Source organism: Amphiprion ocellaris, chromosome 11, assembly GCF_022539595.1.
Source record: "Amphiprion ocellaris isolate individual 3 ecotype Okinawa chromosome 11, ASM2253959v1, whole genome shotgun sequence".
Taxonomy (NCBI): domain Eukaryota; kingdom Metazoa; phylum Chordata; class Actinopteri; family Pomacentridae; genus Amphiprion; species Amphiprion ocellaris.
In genome coordinates, this window is record NC_072776.1 from 20,396,099 (window position 1) to 20,420,948 (window position 24,850).

At 41.0% G+C, this 24,850-nt stretch overlaps 1 protein-coding gene across 1 annotated transcript; it reads left to right on the plus strand.

Moving 5' to 3' along the window:
* Window positions 1–14,349: 14,349 nt before the first annotated feature.
* Window positions 14,350–20,780, plus strand: lrrc3 (leucine rich repeat containing 3). The gene is made up of 2 exons (XM_035950097.2): window positions 14,350–14,981; window positions 16,276–20,780. Exon 2 carries the CDS (start codon window positions 16,625–16,627, stop codon window positions 17,423–17,425), a length of 801 nt encoding a protein of 266 aa, XP_035805990.1. The 5' UTR covers window positions 14,350–14,981; window positions 16,276–16,624; the 3' UTR covers window positions 17,426–20,780.
* The last annotated feature ends 4,070 nt before the right edge of the window (window positions 20,781–24,850 follow it).

Below are 24,850 nucleotides of genomic sequence, written 5' to 3' on the forward strand. Positions count from 1 at the left end.
CTTATTGAAAGGAGGCTCCTAGGAAGAACCAAGAGGAGATGAATTCCCCCACAGACATTTCCCCTCCCACTTCTAGAGTCAGTAAGGTTCTCCAGCCCTAGAGTCACCAGATGCAGATAGTACCAACCCGTTTTTGTCGGCTCTTAACCTTTGAGGTTTTTTTTAGGTTAGAGCTTTTTGGGTTTCAGTACAGTTACTGGTTGTTTTGAGTTTGATTAGTTGGGTTTCCTTAGTTGTTTTCCTGTCTTGGTTATACCAATAGTGGGTTAATTGTAGTTTTGGGTTTTGTTTTTAGTCCTCCTTACCTCTAGAGGCGTTTACGTTCAGTTCTTTCTTAGTGACCTCTGGTTCAGATTTGTAGTTCCGGTTTTTGTTATGTGTGTATTCCTTGAGTCTGTAAATAAAGCATTTTAAACGCAAATCTTTCTGCTCTCTCATTTCCTGCTATTGAGCCTCTGGCACCTGCCGTAACATAGGAATGTCCTTGTTTTTGAAAGGCAGTTTTTCAATGAGGAAAGCATCAAATTAATCAGAAATAAAGTCTAGATATTGCTAACATGTTTAATGACTATTCTAGCTGGAAACCGTTGATTTTGTTTTGTTTTTTTTTTTAAATGGAATATCTACATAGGGGTGCAGAGGAATATTTCCAGCAACCATCACTCCTGTGTTTTAATGCTACACTGTTAGCCAATGGTGTTCAAAGGCTAACTGATGATTAGAAAACCCTTGTGCAATTACGCTGCCTGTCAGAAGTTGGGACACACCTTCTCATTCAGTGGTTTTTATTTAATGATTATATGCATTGTACATTAATACTGAAGACTATGAAAGAATGCATATGGAATTATGTTGCTAACAAAAAGTGTTAATCTTCAGTAGTCTACAATGTAGAAAATAACACAAATAAATGAAAAGCATTAAATGAGAAGGTGTGTCCAAACGTTTGACTGGAAGTGTATGTTAGCACATGACTAAAAGTGTGAGTTTTAATGGAAACCATTGAATTGTCTGGGTGACCCCAAGCTTTTGAACGGTAGTGTGAATCAAAGCATTTTAGCAGTCAGACTTTTGCCCCAAGGATTTAAGGCACAGGTGGTGGTGGAGCAATGTTGGCACATCGCTGATGGAGACTGACTTAGAAACCCTGAACTCTGGATGAGGTGGAGATTGGAAGGAGGAGGGAAGCACAGTCAACGGTATGGACGGGAGGGTAGCAGAAAGAATTAAGAGAGCAGGGTCTAGGGACTGATTAGCTCAGACAATTTTGACCATGTGGAAAAACAAAAGTGCTGGAGATAGTGGAGCGGCAGGAGTAGCCCACACTAACCAAGAGGAATAGAGACAGAATGTGACTGAACAGATCTTCCTTACCGAATGGAAGCATACACCTCATTGGGAAAGGAGTTTTAGTTTTGGAGCAACAAAGAAATTGATCTTTAACTCTTTGTAGCGAATGTGTGACATATACCTAGTCATGTAGATGGATGATGGCATGGAAATGCTGTAGACAGTCTGCAGTAGACAGGTCACCTGATGTTTGTTTCTCAACATGTACAGAGGGACAAGTCAGGTAAGTATTCACAGTTAAACTAGTTTAAGATTTAGATTTTACTTTGTGTTGGCAAAGAGTCTGTGCAAATAACATGCAGTAATCTGTAACTGGAATAATATTATTTATCATGTTTACAGCAGGGCTGCACAGATGCCTGATGGTTAGCACTTTGACCTTGCAGCTAGAAGATCCCTGATTCACATCCCCGCCTTCCTGGATCTTTCTGCATGGAGTTTGTATGTTCTCCCTGTGCATACGTGGGTTTTCTCCAGGTACTCTGGCTTCCTCCCACAGTCCAAAAACATGCTGAGGTTAACTGGTGATTCTGTAGGTGACAATGCGAGTGTGATTGTTTGTCTCCATGTGGAACCCTGTGATAGACTGGTATATGCAAACAGATGTATAGTACTAATGTTCACTTTTATAGTCGTATTACATACCAATGAAGTCAGTTTTATGTTGTGTTTCATATGGGATTTCTTTCTTTCTCTCTGGTCAAACGGCAGCCCTCACTCAGGCACAGTCTGCTGTACAGGTGTATCTTCAGCACGAATAAATACATTTGTACAGATGAAGTCTTTTGAAACTAACTAGTTACTCTTCTGGCTGGCTGTATCAGGACTATATCATTTTGTGCAATCATAGCAGTCTTTTCTTCGTAGCAGTGCTAAATATAGCCTACATGTTTGGCTCATATGATGCATTTGATAGCTGTGGTGAGTGACAAATGGGCAAACCTGAACACACAGTCAAAGCTTGTTCCTTGATTTTCTCTTACTTACCATTTCCTCCTACTCTGGTGAACATTGTCAGATCTGTCCGTCTCCTGCAGCCCCAGCTCCTCTCTGCTGCAACTATTACTGCTTCCCATGTGGCCGCAATCAAATTACTCCCTCTTCAGTGCTTGTGAAGTGCTACATATTTCTGATTCTCCCTCATGTCCTTCTGTACAGTATGTACCCACATATGATGAACTTAACACCTAATAACAACAACCACAAAGTGTAATGATGTTAAAAATGTAGGAGGGCAATCAACTTGCCTTAATTCAGCAGGTCCAATGACCATTTGCTGTGTTTACTCCACTGGTTGCTCTGGGTGACCAGTTTACCTCTGGTCTAGCTTGACTTCAGTTACATATTAAAGCTAAAGATCCCAAATTCCACAGTTAAATCACAAATTAACAAGTCCAACCATGTCACGTTATTCCAGAAATGCTGTACAGCTGTTTTATTATTTTTTTTGTTTTGCTTTTTTTTTTTTTTTTGTAATGCTTGGGTTATCATGTATCCTGCCCCTCTACTTCACATGTTTGAAACCATAAACACTTTGTCCTTCGGTACACCCTGGGCTTAATTTGAACAGCACTCACCTCCACTCACGCTGAAAAGATGTGAAAAAAACAAGGGTTGAAATTGAGGTCAGTCTCCTTTGTGAAAACAGTTTTGCTAAAATTGCATAATTATTGTTCAGAAAAAAATCCCAATAGACAAACATTAAATTCTGCCTACTCTCCTTGAAAATATGTTTCCTTCCAGCTGTAACTCACTTTCCAGATATTGCAAACCCGCTTATTTTGGATACGCAATGCAGAAGTGATAAAGTTTGGAAACAATATCAAGCCAGATGGGATCCAGTGTAGCAGTTTAAACAATAAGTGTGCACAGTGTGTGCAAATTATGGGCTGGAACTCAGTGATTATAACCAAGACAATCTCTTTATTTTTCCATCTGGGACTAAGACACCAATATATTGAGCGTCTTTAATTACTACCATTACTACCAATAAAGGTTCACAGTTTTTCAGGGTCTTAATCAGGTCAAACAATAATCAGCTGAATATGAAGCGTGAGACAGATTTACTTTGCTATCACTACCCCTGTCACATTTGGCACAATGAGAATGGGAAGGAGGACCCAAGCGCAGACACAACTAGACAGACAGTAACACTTTAGTGTTTTATTAAACTTAAAATGCAGACTTACAGGGAAATACAGACGGCAGCCAGAAGACAGGATCGCAGCTAATATCAGGATATCAGCTTGCAAGAACTGAACCACTCAAGGAACAGAAGAAATGGCACGACAGTTTCAGCACAGACTGAGTCAAGATGGCAGGTGAGGTGGGTGTGAGGAGTCAGGTGACTGGAACCAGGAGGTAAATCTGAGGACATTTGTAGGGAGGATGAAGTGTAACAGGAGGGAGGGGTGGAAAAGGTGAAAATGACACAGGGCTGAAAGAGGAACTGTGACACCTCCTGTTCATGCTGGAGGTCAGTATGGCCATTACTAGATCTCTCTGTAATGTGTCTTAAAGGTCCCATACAAGAAAATCCATTTTCATTGAGTTGTATACTACAGTTCAAAAGTTTGGGGCCACCCAGACAATGTCATGTTTTCCATGACACAAGGGTTTTCTAATCATCAATTAGTCTTTCAACACCATTAGCTAACACAATGTAGCATTAGAACACAGGAGTGATGGTTGCTGGAAATGTTCCTCTGTACCTCTATGGAGATATTCCATTAAAAATCAGCTGTTTCCAGCTAGAATAGTCATTTACCACATTAACAATGTCAGGACTGCAAGCAAAATACACAAAGTGTTCTGCTGTTGGCTGCAAGAGTGAACACAAGAGTCTTCATGCACTTCCAGCATCTGTGAAACTGAAGCTCAAGTGCATTACTTTCATTTTTTATATTTTTGATGGCAATGTCAGCACAATAACAGGAAAATCCTAATTGATAGCATGTCAGAACTCTGTGGAAATTACTAGTCAAAAGTTTGGACACACCTTTTCATTAAATGCTTTTCATTTATTTGTATTATATTCTACATTGTAGATTAATACTGAAGATGAACACTTTTTTGTTTGTAACATATGTATTCTTTCATAATTTTGATGTCTTCCCTATTAATGTATAAAAACCGCTGAATGAGAAGGTGTGTCCAAACTTCTGACTGGCAGTGTATGTCTGTGTCCAGTCAAATGTTCTGCAATACGAATCACAGACACAGAGATAGTCTTCTTCCTGAAGGACAGGTGGCAGACACTGACACAGGCCATGTAGAACAGGGCTGTAACCAGGGTTCTACAGTCATTGTGAAGTGTGTTTTGAGCTGAAAATGCAGAAAAGGGGCACAACATGTGACCAAAAGTAAGATATGAAATACAAAATCCACAGGCCTAGTTCTGTGCAAAATGTGTATCTTGGCATTTATCTGAGGCTAATATGACACTGCAGGTGCTTGGCAAAGCATGCGGGTATCATCCAAAATTAGTACAGCATGCCTTGTTTTTGTTATTATCAATTCACTACAGTTTAGCAAGGAAAACACAAGGGGATTTTGTAGGGACTGTAATTTTGGGAGATGTGTCCTAAATTTATCTAAGTTAGACTGTTACAGCAACTTTGTCTCCCACATACTGTGTAATTGTAGAAGAAAATGCTTTTTTATAGCCAGTATGAAGAGGAAGAAGAACTGTTTCAAAGTTCATAACGGCAAGTGAGTACTCTTGTAAAGACAGACTGATTCCTTAATTGAGCAAGATTTATGGGCAAAACTATGAAAACAAGTAAGAAAAATAAATGACATTGATATATTAAGTGGCCTAGTACAGGGACTGCTCTCCAGCACATCTGTCTTGTAGTCTACCTTACATTGCATGTGCACTACAAGATTTATATGTGGCAATGTTATCTATATTCTGTACATTGGTTCATTCATAATGTACAAAAGAACGATATGGTAAAATGGTTGGTGATACATCACAGTGCTGATTTACTTCCTCTCATGCATCTGTGCTGTTACAAGTCATCCTGTCACACACAAACGGCTCTAGATGTATTACAGCAGCTAATCAGGCAGTTACACCACACCTCCCCCTCTGTGGATGCTATTAGCTGCTAATGCTCAGATCCCTTGGACACTGCTGCCGTAAATACGTGTAATTGTGATGAATTGTTTCAAACTAAAGGCTCCACTCATCAGTATCTCAACCCTCCTCAAAAGAGATGAATTTACTTGGTCCAAAAAAAAAAAAAAAATCCAAAGTAATACGCTTGGATAAGTAAGTAGGTGACAGGAGGCTGAATTGACTGGAAGCAGCTGACATGGGCAATTTGTCTACTTCAAAGATTTGGAGATTCATCAAGGGGCAGCTGAACAATAAGAAGAGGGGAGAGGCCTCCTGGTGACAACTGGACCTGTGGTTTTTACCTGCTGAGTAAATTCTAGGCTGCCAACACACACACACACACACACACACGCACACGCACACGCACACGCACACGCACACGCACACGCACACGCACACGCACACGCACACGCACACGCACACACACACACTAAAGCACTGCTCAGTCCTTTATCTTCAGTGTCACAACCAACTGGCCGTACATCAGCAGGCCATCTCTGCTCGCTCTTGGCGGAGTTGGATGAATGTGCTTTGTGTTTGAAGCTGTTATTAGCTGTCCCCGGGGCAATTACAAGCAGGGACCAGTCAGATTTGTTCTAAACTGTGTGTAATATAAATGGATGGAGATCATTAGAAACACTTCACCACTGTGTTAATCATGGGATAAATGTGGAATAATGCCATATTATTTCCAGTAAAAACCCACAACCAGTTTTGTACACACAACAAGCACTTAGGACAAAACATGTTCTGGCAAGAGAAAGAAAAAAAAATCCCGACAGGGGGGAAATTCTACCCTGGCTACATTAATCATGATAAACTGATACTAGATAAAGCCAACACAGTTGTTCATCTGGATGAATAGCCACTTGCTTGCAACTTCTCCAACCCCGAGTTTACCTGCCCGCTCCCTTGAATTGATTGAGGAAGGTTAGCACAAGGCGCTGAGGTGGAAAACCTGCTGCATCTCTCTGGCAGCAAAGGCGTGTTGTTTCTGCTGCTCCAGCTGTGCTCCAAATTCCTGACCTTGGCTTCCTTTTATCTCATTGCCACAGTACCCCCGTTTTCTGACTTGGTTGCTGTGTGTTTTGGCAGAATGAAACTACCAGTGATCCCTATTATGACCTTTCATATAGTCAGACACAGCATAAAATTTGTGTGTGAGAACTGTCAAGCTCAGCAGATAAATCTTGAGATAAAATCAAAACCCTCCTTCAGCTGCCTGTGTTGTGTCCGAGCCACGCTTTTGTATTCACCTGAAATATCTTTGCATATTTATTAAATCTTCCTTTGCTGTAACTAACTGAATGGTGGACTGATAATGATTAGTGGTTGTGTGTAGTATTTAAAGAAGGAGACAGATAAAAAAAGATGCTGTGTGCCATTTACCGCAAGTAAACTGGGAGCCTCCCTGCTTCCCAGCATGATGACTCCCATTTTAGCTTGTCACTAGTCTGTGGGCGGTTCGACTTTACAAAGTTACCTGATGGGATTTAACCTCTTTACCCTGCTGTAGCTTTGCTTATGAAACATCACTGGTTAAAAAATATTGTGTGCTTGATCTCTTGCTTTGCTGCCAGGCTACCTAAGTACACACACTGCATTTCCTGTCTTTAAAATGTTTGTAAGGCAGCCAATTTAACATAGCTTGAACATCACATGAATCTGGGGAAACTTCATTATACAAGCAGGAAAATTCATTTTGCTCACTGCATGACAATCGAGACTTACCTCGGCTGTGTAGAGCAGATAGGTAAATTTAAAATTCACACTTCCTTATCTAAAGACTTGCATTCTCACTCCAACAACATGAGCGGCACTACAAAATACAAAAAAGAAGAAGAAGATAGCATCTTCCATCTGCCAAGGCATCTACAGCTCATTCAGTTGATACTGCCATGGGCTCAGTCTCCTTTGTCAGTGGCTGGTTAACTCATTTATATGTCCTGTACATTGGCTGATATTTGGTAACACACATGAAATATTAACATAAGGGGAAATGTCGACATTAGATCTCTATTTTTAACAGGTATCTATGAATGGAAGCATGCCTAGAATGAAACATTCATGTATAATCAGTATCTGGATGTAGAAGAATAGGTTAGGAGGTTATTTGCACATAACATGACTTCTTATTAATTTTAACAAGACTTTTAGAAAATATTATATTACCCAATTGAATTTATATACCCAATTGGGTATATAAAGGTCTATATATAAAGGTGCCTTGATTTGGCTACATTGAACTGTGACAGCCCCTGGCCAATGTTTGGGCACATTGGGTGTCTATATGCTATGGGCTGTTTCCCCAGGTACCTAAACTACTGGAAACTGAGTGGGTGTTCCTGCCTGCTTGGCATGCTTAGTTTCAGCACTTCCATGTTATAAAATGTCCACCCATCAGCTCCGTTTCTCTCTCCACCCTGCTTGTGGTTGCCACCACAACATCATTACTCTGCCAAGGAATGATGGAGTAATGATCTTGTGATGATTGGCGTATGTTTGTCTGTCTGTTTGCAACATTACTCAAAAATGAAGTAACGGATTTCGATGAAATTTTCAGGGAAGGTCAGAAATTATACAAGGACCAAGTGATTAGATTTTGACAGCGATGCAATTTATAGACTGGATCCATGGATTTGTTAAAGATGTCTGTATCATTGCAAGATAGTGGCACGGCATCGCTATAACTATGACAACAAGTGAACACTACGTTAGCTGCCTGCTGATGATCACATGATTGCGATCCTGCTACAAATCCACCGCTGTGGACTTATCAGGACTGATCCATTGGAAATTATACAAGGAACAATTGATAAAATTGTGGAGATGTTTTCAAGTCCCACCGCTTCCCGCCATCCACTACATATTTAGGTCACGCAATTCGGTATCTGTACATAATGTACACATGCATAACACACGCCTGTGCTCAGCGCAAGGTCATTTTGTTTGTGGGTACATCTATATTAAATGGTCACAATCTATAGTGCCATGATTTCTGCCACAAATTTTTTCTATATTTCAACCGTCGGAAATGATACAATGACTGAGCAGCCTTGGCAGGGTACTGCGCTCTCTGAGTACTTTTCTTGTTTGCTTTGTTTGAAGTTTAGTTGCACCAGACAACATCTCTCACCACACCACATCCATCCATCCACATCTGCACTGATACCACTGACTCACACACGTCACATAATCATTGTTGTTGCCGTTATTATTAGTAGTAATATTATTTAATAAAAATGTCTGCTGGCTACACCTGTGTTGTTGCCAATTTTTGTCATAGCCCATTTGCCGGATTGTGACAGAATGTTTTGGAAGACAGATCGTGACTATGAGCTCACAACATTATTTGTCGATTTTCCACTTACAGTGATGTATTTTTCTGGGGTCATCAGGTCTTCTGGGTGTTCTCACCCAGGCAGCCCAGCTGGCTTGATTGAGCCTCTGTCCATGCAGCACAATGCCACTCACAGCTCTACTCCCCTGATGTAAAGCCACCTTAAAGGAGGAATGAAACGCGCATGTTTTTAGCTAATTTTTTAAAAGTTTAAAAAAAAAAAACCACAGATGTCAAATTTATTTTCTGATTTCTACCGAGCAAAGTGGCAGGTGAGTCGCCATGATGAAGTGACAGTACTAAGCGGTGTGGATTTCTTCTATTAGCGACTCAACATAGTGGCATTAATGACCAGTTGAGACTACTGTAAACCTACTGGTCTATGCATTTGAACCACCACAGTAGTAACTTCAGTTCGCTGCTTGAAGTTTTTTGTTTTGTTTTTTTTCACTGGAAAAGTGAGCTGAAAGGGTTTTTACACACATTGCAAAGGGAAGAAATACAAGGAAGATAATGGAATTGGGAATACCTGATGAATATCTAAAGTTTGGAGTCTTGATTGACTGTTTGTAAAATAGTAAAGTCAAGGTAAGAATACAGCTCTTATAGCATGCCATTTAACCCTGTTGAGTGCCATTTGGGCAGTCAGTAGATCAACATTAAAGCCACTGAAGTTGAACAGGGCAGTGTCAGGTTTTAGTTTGTTGGTCTGGTGAACAAATAGCTTACCAGACTCCACCACCTTTACCTCGATGTAACCTTCCCCCAGAAAGTGTTCACTACAAGCCCTGGAGTGAGAGCCCATCCTAGGGCTTTTTCTCTTCAGTGCACTAGCAACGTATACGTTTCTGAAAGTGGATTGTTTCATGGCTTTCATCCCATAAAATCATTTTTTAAGTCCAGGAACAATGTAGTAGTGGCCTCCCTTTAGTCTTATTTTGATCTGTGCCTCCTCAGTTTCCATCTTTCACTGTCTCTATTGTCCACAATCTGTCTTTTGCTATCTGTCTGTTCTTGTCTCTAAACCTGCAAAGCTAACCCACTCTGTGACATCAGCAGTTATTGTACTCAAAGATAGCAGCGCCATTTGGAGAAATGACACAAAAGAATCTTCTGATTCCTTTTCTATGCCGACATTTTTCATGTCTGTTATATACCTTCTGATCAGAGTGGAAATACATGTAGTGAATTATTCAAACTTCCCTGAGTGCTTCATTTTCCCTTTAAAGCAACATTTGCTGCCTCGCTGGCCAACTTAATGGCCCTTTGCCTACTGGTTCCTGTGGTGCCCAGCATGTTGTAGGGCCTGCAAACCCTCTGCATGCCCCTTCAATGTGATTGCACCTTGCTGGCTGCTAACCACTTGGGCTATTTTTATTGGCTTATCAGCAAGCCCTCTTCCTCTTATTTTCCTCCAGGATGCAGTGATTTCTAAGAAACTTGCTTGCTTAGAGACTTCGAAGCTCAACACTATGTCTGACCTTAGCATTGTTTTAGCAGCAAATTCTGGGAACCTCAGTAGCTTCCAAAGGTATTGCTAGCAGTCCAGACTAAGGTGGTCCTGTAAGCTGATGTTGGCAGCTTGTCAAAAGAGATGGTCTTCTTGAGTGGAAAGAGTTTGCCTGCAGTGATTAATCCTACTGTATAGAGTATCCACTATGGCTTTCAGAACATGAACATGGCACCAGTGGTAGAACCCCCAACATCTCATGGTTTCACACAGCCACCAAGGATGTGCTTCAAGGTCCCTGTCTTCAGGCACAAAGGATTGAAGCTGGTGTCTCTGGCTACTTCCAACAGAATAAGTTGAATGGACTTGGTAGAATGTTGTTGAAAGAATTGTATTTAAATGAGCCCCATTTTCCAAAGATCAGAAGATCAGACAATGCATTTCCCCACTTTACCCCATTTGGTCCAGGCTTACTGGGACCACATCCCAGACATCCTATTGGCTCACTCCTCCTCGGCAGATGCTCGCACCTCGTCCTGGACCAGTGACTGCCTGCCCTTCACCTGCACCCTGTCACTGTAGGATGTAATACTGTCATCCAGGACAGCCCTTCCACGAAACCCTATGTCCACCAGACCTTGTGCCTCAAGCACGAATCAGTGACATTCATGACCTCAGCTGTCCTCCACTTCTGCCTTTTCCTAACCTCAATATCAGCCTAAGAGACTTTTTTGGCCACAAGACATTCAGTACTATAACATAGACAAACCCAAATTATTCATTCAGGTTGTGGGGGAGCTTCACCTTGTCATTTTGCCCATATGAGGTAATTCAAATCACTCTTTGGGGGAGTCCCAGCTGCTTCTATAGGACCTTGCTGTGCTTCCTCTCAAACATTTAATTCAATATACAACAAAAGAGAGTATGCCCCATGTGCAAAATTAGTAAAATGTCAAATTTTTCAAAAATGTATCAAATTACACTACTTTTAAGTTAAATAGCAGGGTATTTGTCCAGTTTTAGTCTACTATATTAAAAGTAAATAAAATGGTGTGCCCTGGGTCATTAAAATGCTGCAAAAATCCTTATCTTAAAAGCTTCTGCAAACTAGGAGTCATCTTGTCAGCCAGTATTTTGGTATACTCACTTACATTAATGGTGCCATCTACAAATGTTACCTTTCCAAACCTGCTACTGCCCCAAATCATCACACTCCCACCTCTGTGCTTCACTGTAAGGACTATGTATTCATTGTGCTCGTCATGGCCAAGTTCACATCAAACATGCTGGACCCAGTCTGAACTGAACAAATGTATCTTGGTCCCATCTGACAAAGGAATGTCCTCCCGTTATTCATTAGGTTTTTATTCATGTTCTTTATTAAAATTAAATCTTGCAGTTTTGTAACAAACTAAGGTTTTTTTTGGATGCCATCCATAAAGATCACAGTTATTCAAGTCCTCCACAGTCTGAGCTGTCACAGAAACTCCAGTTGTATCCAATGATAACCTCTGTGCGAAACAAGTGTGAAGCACATGCCTGTCTGTCCTTAACACCTAGATTGTGCAAATACTGGACTGCCCTTCACGTCATTTTAGGATGATAGCCACTGTGGGTCTGATTGGTGATACTAATCAGCAGTTGCACCAGTAATTAGGAGGTTCCATGGTTCCTGATTACTGCTGTAACTGTGTTTTGATTGAATTTTACTTGGTCCTCTGTCCTTTTCCTTCATTGTGAAGTTTCACTATCAGATTTAATTCTTTTGACAATTATCTTTCCCATGAAGCCATGATGCAGACATGAAGATAGACACAGCTAATGGGACCAAAGCTGAGCAAGTCCTTGCATTCACAGCTCATTTCATAACCACAAACATGCAGTTGGGAAAATTGCAGTCACGTGTATTCACTTTTGTTTCAATGATCACAGGTTTTCTAACTTGTGTGTCAGTGATCAGTATGAGGTCTATTTACATTTGTGTGCATTGAATTTCTACAGTGGAGCCTGTATTTTCAGCATAGTCAAGTATTTGTTTTTCGTGGCTCATAAGAGAAAATACTTCACTGTTCAGCTCACAAACAATGCAGTCATTAGGAGGTGATGCAGTCATCTGACATTTAACTGATACTGCGGAGCGGTGTACTTACTTCTGTTGTATACTGTAACTTAAATCAGTCTATCTCACACAGAAGATAGCTCTCCATAATGCTGTTACCTCATATCTTACACAATTGAAAAGAAAAAATAAGGACAGAAATTATGACATCAATCAATTAGCAGCCACTAAGTCACAGGAAAAAGTAGGGCAGATAGTTCTCTACTCCCATATCACATGCTGGGGGGAATTTCAGAATATTGTGATAATCCTCTGTGAGTTACTAAAAGTGACCGTTTCACATTGCACGCAATGAATAATTGCTATAAAAGTATGGATTAGTGCAGCTTTAAAATATCATTACTTTGTGCTGTTAATTAGCCAGACTTTCCTGCAGCTCACAGTGAAGTCTTAATGAGACAATTACACAGGCAATTACAAATTTATTGTTTGAAAAAGCTACATGCCAAGTAATATGTACGTCACTACCGCACAAATCCAAACTGCATGGTGTTGTATCAAACATCACGATCCAGGGGTTCAGTAGTTAAGTGCCACATATAGCACAATCCATCATGCCAGCTGGCATGCCGTGGTTTTGAGACTGTGGCAGGACTGGGCCCCGTGAAAAACTTGCACTCCTTCATAGCTCAAATGACACCTGGAACATTGGGACCAGCCGACCTACATTTGAATCACACGGGGGCGGGGGGGGAGTGCAAATGGAATTGAAGCGGTCGGTTTAACTCACTCTCTAAGCCCATATTTGCAGATTTTTAAAAAATTCTTGTCAAGGTTATTTGGAAGACTGACATACCTCTTTTTTTTTTTAACTTGCACTAAAATGTAACAATTACACATTTCATGAGCAGCTATGAGGTTTGGCTTGGTGCACTTTGTCGACAAGAACGATTTAAAACGGCTGTGCACAGTGAGTTATTGAGAAAAAACCCCACAAAAACAGTGCTTAGTGCTCTGTTGCATGTGTGCAGTAATCAGACGGTTAAGGTCACACAAGAGCTGACCTTATTTACCATAGTGATGCAAATTATACTCATTGTGGTGTTGACGCTCCTCAATAGATGCAATAGTGGGTTTCTACTTTAGGTACATAATTTTAGAACATTCTCTTTAATGAAATACTACTAAAAGCCTAAAAGCTTATTCATGAGGCTGATTAGAGTGCACATATTAGACGATGCAGACATACATGGTGCTTGATTCAGTCATAAAAATTCATGTTGCATTAAAAGACAAACCAACAACATGCATTCTACGTGAGGCAGTTTGTAAGTGAGGAATAAGCCTCCGCTGTTTGAATAAGGCACTTAATACAGTGCAGACCTCAAAGCTGACATCTTGATCCACTGCTGTGAAGCCTAAATCCCTGGGGTGGGAAAAATAATCAATACAGCACAGTTCAGTGTGACATGAGCAAGGTGTCGAGGTGGGGTGTAGTACAGAATCAATCCAAACCTCTATTTGTCTAATTATGACTTTGTTGTTCTTGGAGTTAAAGCACTTGATTGGATTTGATTAGGTGAGGCAATATTTTTTTTAAAGGAAAAAAAAGAGGAAGAAACGGAAAGAGCGAAACCGAATCTCAGCTTAAGCCATAACCGCCACCATAAGTGCCGATTTCACGAGATGCCAAAGATACGCCCCCCTCAATATTTAGAACATGTGCATTTGTAAACCGAAATAAAAAGATGATAAAAAGCAAAGGACTCCGTTGTGATAAAGGCTATAATATGCGTCAATTTAGTTTTTCTTTTCGTTCATAAAGACATTTCCACCATAAATCGATGCAGAAAAAGCAAAAACTAGTGCGTAAAAAGTCCACCACAATGGAAGGAAATTAAGCGCTTGATGGTCAGAATTTCCTGGGGGAGGATGCTTAGCCCAGTACTAAATGTGTACCCCCTCCATGAAGGAAATCCACTCCCACGAACTGTCAGCCACTTTAAAAGTTATTACTAATTGTATTGATAGCTGTTTGTCTCTGAGAACAATTTTCAGCCTCAGTGTTCCTGTTTATTTGTCTAATTTGCTTAGAGGAGAGAAGGGGTGGCAGAGGAGAGGAGGAAGGGAGGAGGACAGACAGACAGTGAGGCGGGGGGATACTGGAGGACGAGGAGAGCTGCCAACGGAACAGCAGTCCAATCCACGCGCAGCCGGGACTCCTTCTGGCGCCAGGCGCGCGGTTCGGAGAGGCAGGCGCGTGATGAGCCGGAGCTGTGCGACTCGTGGAGACCTTGCTGGGACACCAACACCTCCTCCGCCTACCTCCCCACCTCCACCAGGCTCATCAACAAGTGTGACCGCTTCAGGAGAGGATAGACACCCAGACACGTTTGGAGATGCGAAGCGTTTCTCCCGGAGATGTAACTTCGTTGCGCGCCGCTGAGGAACTTTACGCTGCGCTTATTTGTCCCTTCACGGAGATGTGGACGCGCTGAAGTTTTTTCTTTAAAGAAAATGTCCATTTTGCCTTTCTTTTTAGAGACCTTTACGCTTCTTCAGACCATCATGCAGACGTGAAAACTCCTGCCTCCCCGTCACCTCCCTTTCCGCTGAGACTGAGTATAAAAAGTGTCTTTCAGGATCAAACTCTTTCCCGGTAAGAAATCCACCCCTACAAGTAGAACAGTGTTTAATTAAGTTCGACTGTTTACTCGTGTGTATTTGCTTTTGCTGATGCAATATCGCATCCACAGAACCACGTGTTAATTTGATTAAAATCCGCAATATTACCAAACACTCCCTTGCTGCCTACTCCACAATTACGCGTCATTAGCCTTATTAAATTTAAATCTTTGCTCAAGGTTTTCTGGCCCCTCTAGGCATCTAATATACTTATTAAAGATGCATAAATGTTTACCTCCCTAATTTTTCTGTCCTGCTGTAATCCGTTTTGGCTCCTTTTATATTTCCTTGGGAAAGAAAAGGGGCAATTTGCCACCTAATTGCACTTTAAGAGGCTGCTGCAGAAATAACCCACACCTCAACCCCGTGCATGCGTAAACGCTATTATTTCACTCCAAGATGCTGCGGTGTCATAACACAACCGCGGGATGTTTAACCGCACTTATGTGTGTCGGAGCCACATCTTGTCCACACCTCCTGCTGCGTCCAGACTGATGAGAACGTGAGGGGCCTTTTTAAGGCTGGTATGTGTGTGAGAGAGATGGTGTGTGACCTTAAGCTATATGAAGCTCTCGCCAAAGAAGGAGAAAAGACAAGAAAAATGAAAAAGAGACACCGGCTCCACGGGGCGGATGACCTCGAACACAGCAAGGGGGTTCATTGTGTGAACAGTTTAGCCCACCAGAGGGTGCGCAGTCCTGAAGTGATGATCCTCCAGCAGGACAGATGGAGTAATTTTAGAGTCCGCGGCTATTCTTATCATGTGTCTGTGAATGAGAGACAGCAGTCCTTGAAATGAGGGAGCTGTGAAAAAAAGAGCTTTTCAGCTTATCCTCATTGTGTGAGATGAACTCTTTTTTATAGTTTGTTCTTCTTTGGTCAGCTAATTAATATTGATATGTGCAGGGCTCTAAGATCAGAGAATAATTCCATGTAACATTTATAGGAGACAATGGAGGAACAAAATTACGTTTTTCCTAGTTGAATGAGAAATGCCAGCGATGACCCATGAGTATGCCTGCTGGTTTATGAGATTTACTGAAGTGAAATGGATTTTTCTCAATAATCACATTAGACGTTTTGTAAACATTGCAGGAATAGCATTTACTCCAAGGCAACTGCCCATGCACTTAGAAGATGGCTGGCAGGAGCTACTGTCTGATTGCATTCTTCATATGTACATTGTGAACACATGTGCACTTATACATTTAAGACCAGTAATTCATTTTTTGTTGAAGAATAACATTATTTTCTCTGCTTTTTTCCAGTGCACTACATGCCATATTGATTCCGGTGTTGGGCTTGGTCTGCTCCTAGCTCTCTGAGGCTTTCACCGTCCTCACAATAAACCTGAAATTACAGGTCGAAGCTGGAATATGTTCAACGAGCAGCTCAAATTTTTGGATGAGCTCCTTTGAAATGTGTTTCAAAAGATTATATAAAACTCTTTCAAATCTAATTTAAATGATTATCTTGAGACAAGCCCACATGTTTCTGTGAATAAACTGATCATTTTTAGCACTAATGCAGCAGTGATCATTCCCAGTTAATGCCCAGAAACAGGTGGAACTATGGTTGCCTTTGCCTGACAGGACTTGTGGGAGGTCACTGCTGAATATGCAGGACGTGGCAGGGCCTGCTATGCCCAGGAAATCACTGCTTTTCAATGGCTTTGCCCTATTATGGGGCTTGCTCTGTGGGATATTCTTTGCGAATGTACCAGTGATGGCTTGTCCCACAACTTGTCACTGCATAGAAAAAAATGGCTTGACGGTGGTCCAGTGTATGTCTCGCAACTTGGAGAAGATTCCATCCGATCTTCCAAGAGATACCGTTATCCTGCTTTTGGCATCCAACCACATCACCCACATCCCTAACCATGCCTTCAAAGAGCTGCACTACCTTCAGGAGCTGGACCTGTCCAACAATGACATTGAGACTGTGGACGTTGGGGCATTTCAAGGAGTTTCTGACAGCCTCCTTGTGCTGGATTTGTCAAACAATCGCATCCAAAGTGTCCCCAAAGAGGCATTTGCCCGTCTACGGGCAAAAATCAGCCTCTCAAACAACCCGTGGCACTGTGAGTGCATGCTGCAGGAGGTCCTGAGGGAGCTGCGACTCGACCCCGAGACAGTAAACGAGGTGATCTGCCACACAGCGGTGCAGGAGGAATACGCAGGCAAACCGGTAATCCAGGTGCTGGACTCAGGGATCAACTTCTGCAACTTTCACCACAAGACCACTGATGTAGCCATGTTTGTCACTATGTTCGGGTGGTTCACGATGGTGATTGCGTATGTCATCTACTACGTGAGACACAATCAGGAGGATGCCAGGAGGCACCTGGAGTACCTCAAGTCACTGCCCAGCAGCTCTCAGATCAGCAAGGACTTTGACACCATCAGCACGGTTCTCTAACCGGCTGGTACGACTCAGGAGGTGTGGTGTGTGTGTGTGTGTGTGTGTGTGCGTGCGTGCGTGCGTGCGTGCGTGCGTGCGTGCGTGTTTGTGTGTGCGTGTGTAGTTATGTAAAAAAAAAAAAAGACTTAAAAGCTGTTTAAAAACATATTCACTTCGATTTTCAAACACATCTGATCTTTACTTAGTTCCATAAATTCTGTCTTTTGTATGATTCTGTAGGATTTATTTTGGTTTTATTAAGCATAAGCCACACCCAGACGGGGCAACAACAGTGATAGCACAAAATAAGCAAAGCATAGCCAAAAACTCACATTTCCAAGCGAGATGATGGATTTAGACTGGAGAGATAAATGTTCCCACTCTGGTGTCGATCCACAATGAGATTGAATTTGGACTGAGATGAATGAGGGCGACGACGGTGTCCCCCAGTTACTTTGTACTGACGGATTTATGTACTTTATGTCACTCTGTCAAGGTGGAGGCTTTCTTATTAAACTTCTAACATATGAACTAGGTCAAGATGTTAACGTTCAGTTGGTATAACAATTCAGTACAAGCGCTGCCACCACATTAACCTTACAAATTATACTGTTGATCCAGGAAACAATGTTAAACAATGTTACTCCAAGACAAATGAACATCCAGAAAAGGAAGAGTCGCCATACACTCACAGTTCTGATGTGTGTGTGTGTGTGTGTGTGTGTGTGTGTGTGTGTGTTTTAACATTTCAAAAATATAGCCAACATTTCAACATCCAATGATATAAAAAGACTAGGTGAAGTGTCTTTCAAATAGGCTGCCAGACTGGGATCTGACTGTCATATGTGAAGGTATAGTTGTTTTTATGGGCTTCAAAAAATACAAACTCTGCCAGATAGCAGCTCATCATAACTCTGTATACATGAATATACTGAATTTCTGCAGATCTAATAGATTTTTTTGGACTGTACACCTAACTTATTAGCAAACAACTGCCTATTTACACCAGAGAAAACATGCAGGATAATGGTCATCTCATTGAATTGTTTTCCACTGCAGGAACTTTCCGGCTGTTTTAGCGTGGTCCAAAACTTTGTGGTTGTTGTGACAGCAAGAACTGCCTTAAGTAGTGCCTCTTACAGGTCCGTTTTTTGGGGGGGTCAAACCAGAATCTACTCCAGGGTCGGTACTTCGGGGTAGCATGAAAAACTCCTTGGTAGGGTTTAATGCTGATTGGTTAAATTTGGAGAGGACAAGTGGCTTTCTTCTGCTCTGTTCAAGTCCTCATAGAGTAGCATTCCTCCACTCTCTTGTCATCACCATCTTTAATGTAAATTTCACCATATAAGCTAACATAACAAAATGTCCATTGTTCAAATTACTAAGTCATCATCGAACTGGAGTTTCATCGGGTAACTACTATTTGTCGTTGTTTTAGTGCATTTGGAGTTAACATTGCAGGTAAAGCTGCAATAATAATGGAAAATCTGAAAAGACAGATCATAGTGAAGCTGCTGTAAACACCTGCCCCATGTTCCTGCAGTGGAAAGTTGCTTATTGAAACGCCGTTGAAGCTCATGTTTGTAACTTAAGTCTTCTCTAACTCCTGCAAAAAAAATATTCTGCTATATGTTTTGTTTTTCTCATTTGTGTGTCTGCTTTGTGGTTAAGGTTAAGGTAGTGCATAATGGGTTTGTCATTTGCTTATTTCTGCTGGAAAGGGGTTAATGAGTACAGTGAGAAAGAACCATAAAGTTCAGCTGGAATTATGCTTCTGTCTTTACAAATCTATTCAGAGAGGAGTGTAATGGGTAACAACTGATGGCAGAGGCTCTCAGAGGGCCTGATGTACACACCTATCCAATCTCAGCAGCGGTGTCTTGTGGATCTGCGTGTCAAGCAAGTTGATTTGGCAAATCAGTCCCTGTCAGGGGGCAGGTTTGAAATGGAGATGAACACAAATAACATTACCCTGTGCTTGTTTGCCTACATGCAGCCATAATTCCTGCTTCGACGTGCGGGTAATAAAAACTAAATTACTGAGCTCACAACAGGCTGAAAAGCGTGTAGTCGAGTGATTAACTCTCCATGGGTTTTTTCTCTGACCCCTTCTGCATTATCCAACCTCCTGATTCAAGGTTACACCATTATGTGATGACCTGCCACAGTAACACTGCCCTGGATAGAAGGCCTGAATTAACAACTGCAGGCTGAATCATTTAATACATATAGCAACATATATGGCAACAATATTGCTAAAAAACATGTTTTTTGTTCATTTTTACTTGAAAGTGTTGCACCAGTGTGTTATCCACTATACCACAGACAGAGTTTTTGTTCAACTAAATATTTCCTTAGTTGATCTAACTACAGCACAGTTAAAACAAAAAGCCATCACAAAGGAGTTTAATATATAAAATATAAATTAATGCATATTATGATTTCATTTTTTGGGGTATAAATTTATGATATTTGAAGATATGAATGTATTTATGTTAAATGTTGCCATCCAGAAATAAACACCACATAGTTTCTCTTGTCTTTTGGCCACAGCAGCAAACCACAAACAGCTAAATTAGCATGCCATAGGCATTACTTCTATTGATTTGAGTGTAGCGTAACAGTGTTTGGACACAAATTAAATGTGATTTCTTTTATTCATGGGTAACTTTGTTGGTCAGGAGTTGATTGTGTCCAAGTGCCTACTCTGGGATTTCTACACCATCGCACTGTTGGACAACTGAGTGACAGGTCTAGTCCCTGTGGATCCTCCCTACCGCAGAAACACGTTTCTGAAATGTTACAAGCTTCTCCATGATTGACAACCTACTGTACCTGTCCTCATGTAGTGATTCCAACTTATGTAGTAGCTCAAGCAGGTTAAAATAAACACAAATAATTATTTGCAACAAATACTTGACTTGTTTTTAATTTTGCATATTTGCATTTGACAGAATATTCTTTTTTTTATACTACTGTAAATATCTTTGTTACAGAAGTGTCTGTCTGTGCAGTTTTGACCTGTCATATAATTGTTGTATCACCAGTATGTATACAAGTTTTACATTTTTCTGTGAAGGAACATGCCTTCTGTGTTGTTATTTTGTAAAATATGTCTTGGGCTAAAAGCCTATCAGAGTGTTTCGATGTCTTTGGGAACATTTGTATCTGGTCGATTTCTTTTCTGGATCTATGGAAGGTTTAGTCCACGAGTTGTGTATTTCTGTCATGGAAATGAAAGGGCTCCAATAAGTTTGTCTGGGAGAATCATATCAATTTTCTATCTGTTTCAGCAATTACTGTGTGTTTGTTTTGTTTGGGTTTTAATGGGCACCTTACCAGCATTTCAAAATAAAAATTCTTTTCCAACACAGTTCAATGGCGAATTTAGTCTTTGTTTTTTGGATTCACACTTTGTTCCCTCATATGTCCATGTGTGCACAATGAAATTCATTAATTAGTGTTTTTTTTTTTGCTCCACAGATTTTGTGGGCCTCAAAAGTAGTTCCTCCCTCATGCTATTGAAATGCTCAGGGAGCTTGCAACCAATCAACACACAGCTGTGGGTATTCAAAACCCTGAGGACCTGCACTTCTGAGGCTCTTAGCCATTTCTTGCCACCTGTTTACACCCAAAGTAGTGCTTGGAGAGCTATTATGTTTGTAATTTGTGCACAGCTCTCTTGAAATGATACAAGGGGAAAGTCAGGACTCGTAAGAGTTGTTCCATTCAAGTTATCCATTGGATTGTTGCTGTTTCCCTCTTTGTCTAAAGACAGCTTTCACTAGTCTAACACGAAACTAGAAGAGCATTCAGAGAGTGCAATACTCCACCAAGGCTGTTCATTCCCCCATATGGCACGGTCAGAAATGCAGCATTTGTTAATTAGTTACTGATGATCAGAAATCACAGCAACATAGAATGTGGTCATTTAATACAGATGTACCCACAAACAAAGGGGCCTTGCACTGAGCACAGGCTTGTGTTTAGCATGTGTACGTTATGTACTGATACATGCGTGACCTAAATATGTAGCAGGTGGCGGGAATTGATGGGACTCGGAAACACCCCCATAGTTTAATCAGTTGTTCCTTGCATCATTTCCAACGGCTAAAGTTCCAATAAGTCTGCAACGGTCGATTTGTAGCAGGAACGCAATCATGTGATTGTCAGCAGGCAGCTGACGTAGTGTTCACTTGTTGTCATAGTTACAGTGACGCCGTGCTGCTATCTCGCAGTGATACAGAAATCTTTAACAAATCCGTGAATCCAAACTATAAATGGCATCACTGCCAAAATCTAATCACTCGGTCCTTGTGTCATTTCTGACCTTCCCTAAAAATTTTAACCAAATCCATTTGTCCATTTTCAAGCAATGTTACTAGCTCCACCATGTTCCTTGCCGGAATAATTAGTCTAAGACTCTCCTGCGCTGTAATAATTTAGTGTCCATGGGTTCAACATACGATAAAAGTGCAGAAAAAAATGAAACAGACATTGTTTCATCTTTATTTTTATTCCTTGCTGATGTGAAATTTCACTGACAACAGCTATTCCCATACAAACAAACAAACAAACAGAAAAAGGAACATCAAAGAGACACACGGAATTTCATTTGCTGTGGTGATTCATCAGTTGTCAAGGATTTCAGTTCATTTCTTTGTGGAGAGGTGTTTTTGTGATGGAACAGAGCAAACTGATATTACCATGATAAATAATAGATTTTTAATCTTCCACAAAGTTTCACCTCACAGTGGGAGGTGTCCAGAGAAGCCTATTGTGTTGTCAGTAAGGCATTTGGCTTATCCAGCTGTTCTTTTGAGTACACAGTGTGGAGATCGATAAAAGGCTCATTACAGAGAGTAACTTGTGCCTGCTCCATCAGTTTTAAAGGCTATTGTCTCCAGAGTTCTGTGACACACTGTAACAATTATTTGAAATTGTGTTTCCCATTGTTTATCATTGCACCATTTCTTTCCTCAATATTGGTTTTAAGCCTAATTTTGTCTTTTGCCAACTGTTTTTAGTGTCTGCTAATGACGCTAATGATTTGGGGATGCAAATGCTGGCAGTGAGTTTAATCTAACTGGGCTCAGTGAGTGCTCTGTCTGGACCTGAAATACAGAGTCAACTTTAAAAGCAGTGACTCGACAAAAGTGACCATTCCATTTAGTTTTCTAATGATGTTATCTGCAGAGCTGTACTCTGTCATCTTAATTTATTTTTGATTTGATGTGCTGGAAATGCGGAGATGGAACTTTTACCATGTATCCAACAATTTATCCATCTTCCTCTACTTATCGGGTGGCAGGTTGTGGCCACAGGAGTCCAAGCTTACTGTAACATCTGACATGTTCCTCATTGGCACAATACTCAGTTCCTGTTAGAGCCAGCTTTGTCACACTGTTCTATAAATTTGCCCTCATTACAGTGTCCACATGGCTATCATGGTCGGATTAAGGTTGAAGAAAGAGTACGGTCCTGGCAAATCCACAATAACATATGACTAAAGCTATAATCCTCCAGATTCAGACCAATCAAACCAGATTTTTTGATACCATTTTTGCCTATTTTATTCCCATTTAATTTGTAATTACCACCGAGTTTCATAGTACTTTCTCAGTCAAAAGAGATTTCCAGAAAACAGTGCAAACATATTGTTCATCGCATCATTATTTTATTGTACAGCCTCACAGTTTGCTGTTCACTCTCTATACACTGTCAGAGCTACTTACTGCTAATGAAAACCAAGCATTTTACTGCTGCTGCTTCAAATTATGGGCATTCATGTGGGGAAACATAGGGTGGCTTTCATCGGTGAAAACAAAAAAAGCACTTGGACTGGTTGTAGCCTTAGGGGTTGTCACAGTCATAGTAGAGGCAACTTAGATGATCTGTAGCCCTCATTTTGTGGGTCTGAATTAAAATGCTGGCATTTCTTTAAATTATTACATTGCTACATAATTCCTCAGTGAAATAACTGCAGCAAATAGAAATGTTATCAAAGTCAAACAAATATTAAGAACAGTAACTACCTCCAATCCGTAGATGACTTAGATCAGATAATGCATTTTATTTTGTGATTTTTCATAAGTGGGACTTTGTGTGCTTCTGTCTGCTCTAAGCGACACAGAGCAGTTGTGGGCTGTTGCCTTCAGACTCAGCTGGTGTCAAGAACAGTACTTTTTTTGTGTTGTCTTTTAGCCCATCCCTAGATGTAGCTGAAGCCAGCATAAGCTAGCACTTAAAGCAATTTTATTCATCAGAAATGTGAAGAAAATGCTCATCTTTTGACAGCTGATCAATCTATTTTAATAAATGGAGCGAAATGTCACAGTGAGCTTGTGGGTGGAGAAATCAAGAGCAGGTGTGCTGCTTCTCACAAAAATGATATTCCATACAAATAAACTGCATCCTTAGTCATATTTTTGAAAGCAACATAATTACGTTTTGGAAGAAACATGTTTTCTCAATGAAAGATGAGGCGATGAGGGTAGACTTCCAGTTTGAAAGCGCAATAAAGTCTGCATGAGAAGGAATAAACCAGCAGCAGGACTTTCACTTGGGTGACTGGGATACGGGTTCCACGTGGGATCATTTTTACTCCGCCAAAGAATGCGGAGGAGCTATGTGACGATCGGTGTTGGTTTGTCTGTCTGTTTGTTTGTATGTTCGCAACATTACTCAAAAACTGACTAAAGGGTTTGGATGAATTTTTCAGGGAGGGTCAGAAATGACACGAAGTTCAGTCCTCGGATTTGTTCAAGATTTCTGTATCATTGCGAGATAGTGGCACAGCAGCACAGTAACTATGACTAAGTGAGCACTACATCAGCTGCCTGCTGACGATCACATGATTGCGATCCTACTACAGATCGACCACTGCGGACTTATTGGGACTTATCCATCAAAAACGATACAAGGAACAGCTGATTAAATTGTGGGGGGGTTTCCGAGTCCAACGATCCGATATCTGTATATAACGTACACATGCATAACACACCTGTGCTTAAGGTCATTTTGATTGTGGGTACATCTATATTAAATGGCCACATTCTATGTTGCCGTGATTTCTGACCACCAATAACTGACCACCAATAACTAATAAACATTTCTGACAATGCCATATGGGGGAATGAACAGCCTTGGTGGAGTACTGTGCTCTCTGAGTGCTTTTCTAGTCTTGGAATTGTTTTCACTTTCGGTTTTCCCTCGCCGTCTGGTAAAGTGTATTCACCAAAACATCTGTGCAGGTCTCCCAAAGTGTGCTAGTTTGCAGCCACTTGGGTTTCTCATCAGCACCATTCACACCATCCAGCATTGACCAGTAGTTACTCTTTCCATCTGAAAACAGCTACAGCTCTCTGTCCACAATGACCTAAACAGAAGCGACGTACTCCTGGCAGCTTGCTATACGGGTTGATGGACTTGATGCTGGGGTGC